Source organism: Vicia villosa, linkage group LG4 (genome assembly GCF_029867415.1).
Source record: "Vicia villosa cultivar HV-30 ecotype Madison, WI linkage group LG4, Vvil1.0, whole genome shotgun sequence".
Lineage (NCBI taxonomy): Eukaryota > Viridiplantae > Streptophyta > Magnoliopsida > Fabales > Fabaceae > Vicia > Vicia villosa.
In genome coordinates this window covers 173,850,464-173,863,376 of record NC_081183.1, presented here as the reverse complement: position 1 = coordinate 173,863,376, position 12,913 = coordinate 173,850,464, and the positions used below count along the sequence as shown (strand labels likewise).

General features: G+C 30.6%; 1 protein-coding gene across 1 annotated transcript; it reads right to left on the bottom strand.

Annotated features, from left to right (window-relative positions):
• Window positions 1–6,593: 6,593 nt before the first annotated feature.
• On the bottom strand, window positions 6,594–8,875 carry LOC131596003 (amino acid permease 4-like). Its single transcript, XM_058868546.1, has 5 exons — window positions 8,477–8,875; window positions 7,995–8,322; window positions 7,693–7,907; window positions 7,442–7,581; window positions 6,594–7,328 (listed from the first exon to the last, which is right to left on the bottom strand). Exons 1-5 carry the CDS (start codon window positions 8,583–8,585, stop codon window positions 6,672–6,674), a joined length of 1,449 nt encoding a protein of 482 aa, XP_058724529.1. The 5' UTR covers window positions 8,586–8,875; the 3' UTR covers window positions 6,594–6,671.
• Window positions 8,876–12,913: the final 4,038 nt, after the last annotated feature.

The following is a 12,913-nucleotide window of genomic DNA, read 5'->3' as shown; positions in this document are numbered from 1 at the left end:
TATAAAATTTACTCATTAAATAAAATTAAGAGAAAATCTTTTTTAATTCTTTTAAACTAAATAAATAAATTATAACTCATTTTTAATTATGAATCAGAAAAGAAATATATAAATATATAATAATTATTATTAATTTTGTAAGTGAAATATATAAATATATAATATATAAATATATAATAATTATTATAAATTAAAACACTCATTTTTTTAATTTTTATGATTATTATATAAATATATAATTATATTTATAATTAATATATAATAATTATTATATAAATATATAAATATATTTATAATTAATAAATAATAATTATTATATAAATATATAAATATATAAATATAAAATAATTTTTATAAATATATAATAATTATTATATAAATATATAAATTAAAACACTCATTTTTTTAATTTTTTTTGTAAATATATAATAATTATTATAAATATATAAATAAAAAATTATAATTCATTTTGTAAGTGAAATTATTTTAATTAAAATTATTTTAAATTTTAAAATATGAATCAGAATATAAATATATAATAATTATTATTCATAACTCATAAATTATATCAAAATATATAATTATTATTATCCATTACTCATAAATTATATCAAATTTATGATATGTGAATTAATTAATATCCTAAAAATAATTTTTGGGATTTTTATTTTTTTTTGTTTTTTCGGAGAAGTATCTCCGAATTAATCAAAATCCCAATTTTTGGGATTTTTTCGGAAATGCACTTCCGAAGTCTGGAAAAATTTAGAAAAAAAAATATTTCGGAAATGCATTTTCGAATCGGGGTAAAGTGGGGTTTTCGCTGGGGGTGACCCCCATAGGGAGGTGGGTAAAGAAAAAACCTAGAATTATGTGTTAAAATACAAATACTTTGAAATTTTGTATTTCTACAATGATTTTTCAATTTGAAAAAATACAATTTTTTTTTTAATTTTATAAATATATCAGCTGGTGATAAAACATACCACACTCATTAATACTATAGATAAAAATTAAATTAATTTGTAGTGCTTTAAACAGTTAACAAATAAATTATATTTAAAAATTTTAAATCAAATTACGACGGTTTCAACCATCAGAATATCACATTCACGACAGTTTTAAACTGTTGCACACAAAAACGAAAACAAAAATCAAAGGTATAATTTACGACAGACCATCGAGATATCACATTCACGACAGTTTTAAACCGTCGTGAACAACTACAAAAACAAAAATCAAAGGCATATTCACAAGGGTTTTTAACCGTCGCCATTTCTAGTTTAAGCCAGTTCCAAATCGTCGTGAACTAGCACGACGGTTGGTGTGACTGTTTTGCCAACAATCACGAAACATGTTGAGGACACATGATTCTGCGACGATACTGCAATTGTCTTAGATTATAAATTGCGGCAGTTTTACCATTGTAATCGACCAAAATAACCGTCACAATCTGCCAATTTTCTTGTACTGATTATAATTTTTTTTATTTTAAAAAACATTGTTCACCGTATATAGCATTTGTTGTAAGTATTGAATGAAGAATATATGTGTAGGAATAACATTTCATTTCTGCAATAGTACTACCGAATGATAACTATTATTTATAAATGAGTTAGATATACCATGCTTCCTGCAATGTTAGCAAAATCGATTTATTCCCTATGAAAAAAAAGTAAATTCCCCGTTTATAATGTTAAGATTCCATGTTTTTAACCCTTCAACTGACCAAGTGACATAAAATCTCCATTTTTGCTTATCTGGCATATCCATGTGAATTTTCTTTTAATTTTTATTTATTTTTTAAAATCCACGTGGCACCGTCGTGGCCTTTAATAATTTTTTACTTATATCCAAAACAAATTCATACTATTATTTATTTTCTAGTATACAACAAAGTAAATTTTAAGCAATTTCAAAATGTTCTCCGATTACCAATTGTTAATTGATTCAGTGGTGATTGACGTTGGACTTAGTAGGGAGAACCACAGTTCGATCTCCCACAACTGCGATCGAAAGGGGGTTGAACTCACTTGATGTCAGAACTGACCCCCGAACTAGACTAAATCGGTGGTGATAAGAAAAATTGCTCTCCAATTTGAAAATTTTAAAGGCACATCAATATGTTATATCAAATTTAATTTTGAATCTGATATTAATTTTATAACGGTTAATTGAATATACATGTTTAATAAAGTATAACATATAATAGTGTGGAAGTCATACAATTATGAAATTTAATTAGCTTTTTAATATTATTGACCACTTAAATATTATTTAAGATACTTTATTTAATAAAATAAATAATATAATTAAAATATATATTCTACATCATAATTATTTAAATATTAAAATATCTAAAAATATCCCAACACTCTTTTGCCATTTTGTTTAAATTCACTACATTTAGTTCAATTGTCCATGTTCTAGTATGTCTACCTGTTTCGCAAAGTTTATATAATTATATCTTCACTTCTTCACCAATGCTGCACTTGTCAATTTTTTCATCACAGTTTAGATCTCTTGTGAATAAATCTATTTCTCCACTTTAACTTTTTACATTTTTTAAATAGTTCATTCCACCCATTGTTCTTATAAAATTTACTAATACTCATAGTTTATATGTAATCAAATTTCCACTTCTATGGTTATTTAAATACAATTCAATTTATATAATTAGTTATATGAGAATCACATATTTAAATTACTCATTTCATATTTACAGGTGCATGTAATACCATCATACAGCGTATTATTACATTATTTTTAGGTGCTTCAAATAAATCTACACGTGTGAATGCACAAGTATCTTATTAATATGTTATAAGAATTTAAATCATTTCGTTCTTCGTATTTGAGAGCTATGATTTTCTTCTTTTTATCGTCTTCTTCATCCCAGCCAGTCTTTTAATATCCATTTTTTCCTTGCAATTTTTCCAACAAGGTAGCCATGTCCATATAAAAGTCTCTAAATTCAGAAATTGTAGAGACTTTAGGTTGCCAACTACGATTTAAGCATCTAAAAACTTTTATAACCAACACCTCATTTTGAATTTTTTTGATAAGAAGAGTTTTCAACAACTATTAATTCTAGATCTAGGGTTCTTCAAATGGATAAAAACAAAACTACTTGCAAGAAATAAGGAAGAAGATAAAACTTGTGTTAATTCTCTACCCTTTCATTAAGTCAAGAGTTTCTTAAATACATGCTAAGAAATAAACCCTAATGGGCCAGACCCACTTCTTCAAAAAAAGGATAAAACAAAATTACATAAAAGGATAAATGCTTTAACTTAGAACATAGTCATTCAAATGCTTGGGCCTGTTTATAATTCGTTTGGGCCTACTATCATTTCTTTACCTAGATTTCTCATATGATTCACAATGAGAATAAATCGTTTTCCATATCATGAATGTTTTCTTCAAATTTTATTCTGAAAAAGATCGTACGCATGAGGCAATTTGTTCATTATAGCTCCTTGTTTTCTTAGTTGTACCTTCATGGGTAACATGAAGGGTGTCTCATATTTCTTTTGCACTATCACGGTGGAAACACACAATAATTCATTAATGCCAAGAGCAGTAGTGATAATAATTTTTGTTTTCAAATTGCGCTCCACTTTTTTCTTTCTCGTCTTTGGTCCAGATTTCTATATCTTTGTTTTCTACAACACTATTAACTTGATGTGTGGGAACAAAAAGACCATTTTTAACAACATTCTAGATATCATATTTTATCCCCTTTATAAGAAATCTCATCACTTATTTCCAAAAAGCATGCCCTTCTCCATTAAAGGACGATGGTCTATTTAGTGGATCGATTGAAGTCATTCCTACATCTTGAGACGATTAATACTATAAGAGGATTTAGGCTGTAATGCCACTTATTGACCAAGTGACTCCAAACACAAAATGGGTGAAGGAGATAATATTAAATATTCAAAATTCTAAAAAAATCAATTTATAAAATTATTCGATTTAAAATCATTTAGGTTAGCATAAAGAAATAAACAGAGACACAACAACCAAATATTATAAAGGAGAATAGGCGGGGAATTAAGTAGAGGAATAAAGTAAATATTAAAAGATAAAGGATAGGAAGATTACACGAGAGAGTTATCTTGGTTCGGCCTAAACATCTTTGCCTACTTCGATCCCTAAGAATTTTGCCTTGAGATTTCCACTAAAACAACCTTGAGCTTTTATGTAGAATCATCCCAAACAACCTAAAAAAAACACGAGCTTTCGCAAAGGATCACTCAAAAAAACCTTTCACAAGCAACCATAACTTTTACACAGACTCAACTTAATAATATTCAAACAACCAGAGCTTTTACTCATGATTAACTCAATAACCTTATCCCAAGCTTTTTATAGGTTTAACTTGCGACCTTCAAATCTAATACAACTGATCACAAGAGAACTCCACTCTTGAATAAACAATTACAACAAAACATCGGTACAACACAACTCTTAGATGAAAATTTTCACTCTTTTAGCACTAAGGAAACTATGGCGAAAAGGAACTTCAGAAAGAATTAGAAAAAAAAAAGATAATAGATAATTTCTATTCAAAGAATTGGTATATTTTGAAATGAGAAGAAATCTCCTTTACATAGGAAAAAATATGGTTCAAAAAATGAAATAATACGAGCCGTTTAAAATTTTAATCGATTAAGTTCAAGTGTATCGATTAACCAAGTCAAAATAAGAAAGTTTGAGTTTTGACGTCACTTAATCGACTTTCATCCTTCTTAATTGATTATGATACACTTTGATTTAATAGATTAAAATGGCCTCTAATTAATTAACCAATGTACTTAACTGTCCTAATTGATCAAGAAAGCTATTTAATCATTTAAGAACGTGCCCATATTGGTTTTCAGAAGTTTTTATCAAAAGAGAAGATAAATTTGAAATATTTTATGTGTGTGTGTGCGCGCGCATTGCTTTAATACCCGGAGACAATCTTCTTTCATTTACAATTAACGGATCATAACTAAAACGTTAAAATAAATATCATGCTAGTTTTCACACTTTCACATTTCAACTTCAAGATAAAAACTTCACAGCTTCAAGTTCCTTTGTTTGATTTAACAGTGTCTAGCATTTCCTACTGAAACTTGAAACATTTGACTAATGAGATTTGTGATATCACTTTCTTTTTCAGATTCCATCATTATAAAATCATTGGAAAAAATTTTACGCTTTATTATTTCTAGTCGAAAGTCCTCATCAAGAACTATTGAAAAAGTTGTTTTCATAAAATAAATAAAAAAATTATTTGACGACATTAACTGCACAATACATAGAACCGGAAAAAGATACCTAAAATTATTTTCTCTAGATTGATTCAAATATGTGATATCAAATTATCAATTATTGGACAAAATATATAAAAATTAAAGAGCATAATCCCTACACAAGAATTTACAATATACTTACAACTTATATAACTTTATCAAACATCCCATGAGTGCGAGTGGGCTGAATTTGCTTGGTCATTTTGGGGAGGATTAGATATCTAGGGTTTCAAGTAGGATGGCGAAACGGGTTCGGCCCGTTAGATATGCCTGTTTTGCCCTCACTTTAGTGCTTTGCGGGCATGGTAATTTACATAAGTTGTTGTGTTTTTGGACTTAAAAGGTGTAGTATCCGCAGACTTTCCCTGTCCCGCCCTCACTTTTTTATAGGATGGACCTAAATTTTAGGCCAACAAACTCAACTATGCCCGCCCCACCCCGTTTTTTGCGGGCTTTTGTGGGGCGGGCCTAAACGGAACGGGCATGCCCATTTGCCACCCCTCGTTCCAGACATCTATAAATGTTAGGGAGACTGGGGAAGACAAGATCACCAATAGACCTAGCTCTCTAGAGCATGAGAGAGAGAGAGAGAGAGAGAGAGAGATGTCACATTTCCATGCACAACCTTAAGCCATTAGTATATGAGTCACCTCTCCTACAAATCTAACACTTTATCCATTCATATGCGATGTGAGACTTAACCACTAACACTTGAAACCAACAATCTTCTCCAAACAAGTTCTCTATCATTTTTGTTATTGTGTGCTAAAAGGTGGTGAAATCTTAACGTGAGAAACTTAGAGACACGAGGGTAGAAATTCTTAGAATTCATTTTTCTAAGAATTGGCATTCCTTTGGGATATTTAAGGGGACTAAAACTCTCTTCTAAATACCTTGAATTTGTTTTATTCATATATTGAGACTTCAAGATATTGGAAAATACTTGGGTTAAAATAAAATTTATTCTTATAACCTTAGAAGGTTTAAGTATATTGAATCAAAGAGTTTCTCTATCTCTCGAGTAGATATGTTTGATTGAATTAGATACATAAATTTTATGTGTTCTCGTTTTTTATTTTATTTTTGTTTCTTTGGATTTCGTTACACTATTTCACATATTAAAAATTTGCTTCAACTCATTTATTTTAGTTGTTATTATTCATTGTCTCAGTCACTCATGACTTGACTCATATAATATTTTACAAAACCTAACAAATTACAAAGGTTGATTAGATAAAAGTAAGGGGAAAAATACAAGATCAACAAAAACACCACTATTCTAGAGGCTTCAAATGAGCAAGAACAAAACTTGTTTTTATTGATATTTAAATCCATGAAGATGGTGAACAGTAAAATAATAATGTTACATAACTAGTACATAGCATGGAATGGCTTGTAAACTCCAAGATCAGTAACAATACCAGCAACTGAACCAATTCCAGCAGCTAAAGAAATCACAAGACAAGCGGCACTAAGAATGTGTAGACAAATCCATTTTGTGCTCCATTTTGGTACCCTCTTTTGAACAATGTACATTTCCACCGGAAAATACACGGTTAAAGGCCAAAACGCAAAAGCTCCGATAAGTCCAACAATGTCATTAAAGAACGGTAGAAGCATTGATATTATAGTTGTTACGACCACAAACAATGACCTCCAAACCAATCTAAAGAGGTTGATTTTCAACGGAGAGACGATGCCAGGGATTGAAATTTCAATGTCTTTGTTGATAAAATCGCTATCTGGGAATCTTTTAGCCGCGGCTTTCTCCACTGCTGAGTAAATAGGCTGGCAGTAAACTTGAAAAGCGCCAACAAGGTGGATAACAATCGCGGCATTGGCTATATCGAGCAACCAATAAGGATTGTAGAAACCAAAACCAGTTAGAAGGTTTCCAGGACTCGAGTCTCCAAAAGCAGCGTATCCAAAACAACCGCATAACATGTAGAAAAATGTTGTGACTATATTGCTGATCAAAGTAGCCTGATTCATTGTTTTTGACTCCGATGGAGGCGATTTGATTGTGTCCTATTTCACAATAACAAAACAAACATTTGTGTTTGAGATTTCAATTCAAGAAATTATTAATATTCATATCATCACGAGTGTTACAAAATTTTGTTAAAATTAATAAATTTTACCTGAATTTCTATGAGGATTAGTGAGTAAGAGTATGCAAAAGCTATGTTACCAAGAGCTTGGAAGCTCCTCCAAATTTTTTGGGTTTGTGTAACAGTACCAACCGTTATACCAGTTAGGCTCCCTTTAATGCCTTTGTTTTCTGTATCATGTCCAATTCAAATCAAAATTAGTCTAAGTAAGTTAATAATATGACTCTTAATATAAGTGTATATTGCATGAAAATGAAAAGTTAATAGAATCATTTTCATACCTATAACTTTACCAACACCAAGGCCAAGACCAATAGTCGAGTATGTAAAAGACATAGCAGCAGCTAAAGAAGAGAGCCACCATAACTGATCAAAGTCCGGAATTTGAGAGAAAAATATTTCCACAATACCAAAAGAAATCATGTAAAGATTTCCATTCATATGGCATGGATTTTTTCCTCCACTACTATGAAAACAATTAGACCTTTTAATTGCCCTGTCAATGAAACTACCAATTAGCACAATTTCTTATAACAAATAAATCAAATTTAATTTCAATTCAACTCCAAAATTGAATACTTACATCATGCTTATGGAAGCTGCTATAGTGTATCCAATGGCAACACCAAAAAGATTAACATATTGAATAATTCCACAAATTTTGACCTTATAACCACCAAGATATGCTCTAACAGCTTGAGTGTAAGTATAATTTCTTTTACCATTAAGTTGGTCACCGGTACGGTAACCAACCGAGAGAAGAGTGGAGGTGTAATAAATAATAAAAGCGAATAAAAGCATCATTGATGGACCAGCAATCCATCCAAGTTGGGCTATAGCCCATGCCAATGACAGCACTCCAGAACCAATAACTGCTGTTATTATGTGTGCACTTGCTGTCCATTTGTTTCCTGTTTTTGTGCAACAAAACACAATATTAAGACTCCCAGTATCGAAACCTCTGAACAAAAATGTGTCTGATGTCTGATGTCCGACATATAGAACTAGTACAACAGCCTAACAAAGATAAAATAATAAAAGTGAAAGAGATTAGAAGTGGTTTACCAGATCGTTTTAAACGGCCATCATCATCAAAGAACTTGGAATCAAAGGAAACTTCAAATGACTGTTGTTGTTTATGGATGTTGTTGTTGCTACCCTTTTCCATAGTCATGTTATAGTTATGAATCCAAGTTCTTGTTCATACACACTCTTAGCGGTGAGAAAATGAAAAAAAGAGGTTCAAAGTTTCAAACTAAGGTGGGGTGGTTTTTTGTCGTGGTTTGAAATGAAGAGATATGTGGGACTATAAATAAGTGGAGGAGGAACAAAAATTTACTTCAATTTTTTTATTCACAGGTTCAGCAGTGTAGTTGCACTCTCTTTCATCATATCCATAAAAATTCAATACATCAATAGAAAGATGTGAAGACTAAGAATGTCACACTATATAGGATAAAAATGAAAATGATAGCTTTGTTGAGAAATAATTGAAAAAAATGTAGCACCTATTGATAGAAAATCTAATTTGATTTTATGTCTTGACTAAAAATTTGATATACTTATTTTCAAGGTTGCAATTCAAATTTCATCAAAGTGGTTGTGAGAAAAAAATTCATTTATGGTTTATATAAAAATAATTTAAGTAAATTTTATTTTAAAAAAACAAAATTTTGAGTTTATAATTTAGGATCACATAAGAAAAATAAACCTATATAATAATATTAATTTTTCATAATATTAAAATTTTTGATTTAAATGTAAATTGATTTTTATTTATAAAAACTAAGTTTATGATCTCAATTTCAATTTGTTAACATTTTGGTTTCTCACCTCAATTTTGTGATGAGTAAATTCAAAATAGGTGAAAAAACCGTCCTTTAAAAAATTAAGATTATTATATTTCCTTAGTTGAATTTGAACTCTGATTTTATTGTACTTTTAGGATTGAAATCAAACTCAAAATTTCATACAAAATTGAAAGAAATCTTTATATATATATATATATATATATATATATATATATATATATATATATATATATTACTTTATGCTCTCTGGTTAAAATCTTTATCATTTAATCTGTTATTGCATTTGTTTTTTTTTCTTAAATATTTATTTCAATTTTTTGATTAACTTCCCATTTACCATTTTGTGACATACTAAAAAGGAAAAAAAATCTTCTACCAAAAATAAACAATAAAATGGACAAATTTAATTTGAATTTTTCATAATAGTTCATAACATGTAACTATTTCTTATATTGAGCTTATATAAACATCTTCAATGAGAGTATTTAAAGTAAAAAAAAATAAAAAAATAGGATAAACATCGTATCATACACAATGTTTATAAGTTGCATGTTTTATTATTAATGGAGCAAAACATGAATGGATTTTATAAATATGAAATGTCATTGTAGAGACTATTAGTAGGGGTGACAAGCGTTGCATACCGCACCGTTTAGATTATTCTGGAAAATTTTACAAAATACAGGAAGGACGAATATAGTTGATGGAACACTATACATTTTAATGTTAAAAATATAAAAAATAAATAAAAAATTTAATACCTATGCTAGTAAAAGATTAAAAAAACAAGTAGAACATCGCGGACATATTAGAGGTATATTAGATGTGTGAATTTAAATTATTGACAAAAAAAAAGAAGTAGAACATGATAGATATATTAGAGGCGTGAGCTTAAATTATTGACTCACCTACATTAAAGTGTTGATAAAATTGATATGTTTAATGGATTTGACTCTGACGCGTTTTGTCACACCTAATTAATATTATGAAAGTTACCGTAAGTTAAATAATTTGATATATTATATTATTATACTATCAATATTAACTTACTCTCATTGATTATGCAAATCTCCTTAATATTGATTATGAAATAAAGTGAGACAATTAATTTATGAGAATTTATGGTATTGCTAAATAGACCAACTTATTAGCTCATAAAAAAAATGAGTGTTGGTTGCGATCGGGAGGGGGCTAGACCCACTGGATGTCAGAATTGACTTCCGAATTGGACTAAATCGGTGGTGATAAGCAAAAAAACGAGTGTTGGTAAGATTTGAGTGAATTTGCACAAGAACGAAGATGAACGGCGGAAACGGTAGCTTCAACACAAAGCTTCCAGTATTTGACGAAAAGAACTGGAATAAATTGATGATTCAGATGCGTGTGTTATTTGGCGCTCAAGGTGTTCTTGTTCTCGTCTATGACGATTACACGCCGATTACAGTAGATGGAACAAAAGCACAAATAAACGCGCAAAGAGAATTGAGGAAGAAAGATCATAAGGTGTTGTTCTATATTCATTAGTGTGTGGGTACAAATGTGTTTGAGAATATCACATATTCAACGACGACGAAGGTTGCGTGGGACACACTGGTATCGTGCTACGGCGGTGACACATTAGTGAAGAAGGTGAAGCTTCAGAGTCTACGTAAGTATTATCAGAATCACAACATGAAGAACAATGAAAAAGTACCAGATTACATCTCCAGAGTGATTGTGGTCACCAATGAGATGAAGGCTTGTGGAGAAACACTCTTTGAACAAGTTATTGTAGAAAAAGTACTCAGCTCCCTTACACCAAAATTTGATTACATTATTGTAGCAATTGAATATTCTAAGAACCTGAACACCTTGAGAATGGAATAGTTGTAGAGTTGTGTCTAACTGAGAGAAACTCTGAAAGAGAGGTAAAGCAGGCTTAGAAAGCGCCTTTGATTAAAAAGAATCAGAAGCAATCTTGGTCAGAAGCCAAGAAGAGACATGGTGGTTCTCAGAAGTTAGAAGCCTTCAACTATGATGAAAAGAAACATCATAAGGGAAAGGAGAAGTGTGACAAGAGAAGGGTTCAGTGTTACAACTGTAATAGGTTTGGTCATATTACTAAGAACTGTTAGTCAAACAAGGAAATGAAGACAGAAGAGACAAACATATCAGAGGATATTTTGATGTTGAACTTGTGCTATTAATGGCTTATGAATTTGATGGTGTATATTTGGTAGACTGGTGGTATTTGGACACTGGCTGCTCAAATCACCTTACTGGAAACAAATAATAGCTGATTGATTTTGACTCTTAAAAGAGGGAAAAGATCATATGTGTTAATGATAAGTACCTTAATGTCGAAGGAATGGGATATGTCAAAGTCAGAGTGAAGAATAGAAAACTATTCTGATTAAGGATGTTTCGTATGTTCCTCGTATGAAGAGCAATCTGATGAGTGCAGGTCATCTAATTGAGAAAGGTTTCTCAGCAACTATGAAGAACCGTCTATTAAAATTGTATGATTCTGATCAGAAGCTGATTATGTAATATGTGCAAGGAAGCAACGAAATATTCATGGTAAATGTGGAGACAAATGGACCTAAATGCCTTAGTGCAGAAGGTGTTTGTGGCACAATAGATTAGAACATCTGAACTTCAGAAGCTTAGGTAATATGAGTTCTAAGAACCTGGTACATGTTAGGTGCCAAATATTGTTAATATTTAGTTTAATTAGTGGCACCTTTGAACCGATTTTATCGAGTATGCTTTTAATTCTTTGAAGTTTTAGATAATTATTTATAGTTTACAATTTTTAGCTTTCATTTTATGTTAATTTGTGTTTTTAGTTTTGATTGTGTAGGTTTTGGCCAATTTTGGGATGTTTGGAGCTTGTTTTGAGCTTGACAAGAGAGTGCCTGGCAGAAGTATGCGCGCGTCGCGCGGAGATGTGGGCGCGTCGCGCCCTGGGCAAGATATTTTGGAGCTTCAAAGCAGAGAGTTGCGCGCGTCACGCGCATGGGCGGTTTATATTTCTTAAGTGTAATGGCGCGAAGCGCACTGTAGGGCGCGACGCGCCCTGGACAGAAAATTGTTTTACTATATAAAGAGTAATTCTGATTTTTGGAGAGAGACTTGACATTCTTAAGAGCTCATAAACCCTAAACACTGTAGCAAACTAAGAGTTGAAGATTGGAAGCCTTGATCGTCGATTAATCGCCTTTGATGCTTGTTGATCTTCATCCTTTCCTTCTTGTGCAAGCTACCATTCTCATGGATAGCTAAATCCCTTTTGTATCAAGATAAGATGTAATCTTCCTAGCTTTTTGTATGTGTTCTTGTGAATATATTATGTATGAACATGTGATGATCAATATAGATGGTTTAGTTTGTTAAGTAAAGATTTTCTTTGGTATAAGTGTTTGAGACATCAATATTTGTATCTAGATCTAACTTTATCATCTATCAAACTATAAATTGCAGACATGGATTTAGCGTTTGATGTTTACTTAATATCGGTTTTAAAACGTTATTTGTATTGTTTAAAGGATGGAGAAATCGTCGGTTAAACAATACGGTAAATCTAACTATATCATTGCGGACACGGATGATATAGGCGTCGATACGTAATTATGTTGATCGTTACCATGTTCATATACGTATATTTATAAGGAGACATACAAATTTAGGTCGATGAAATCGAATCTTGATA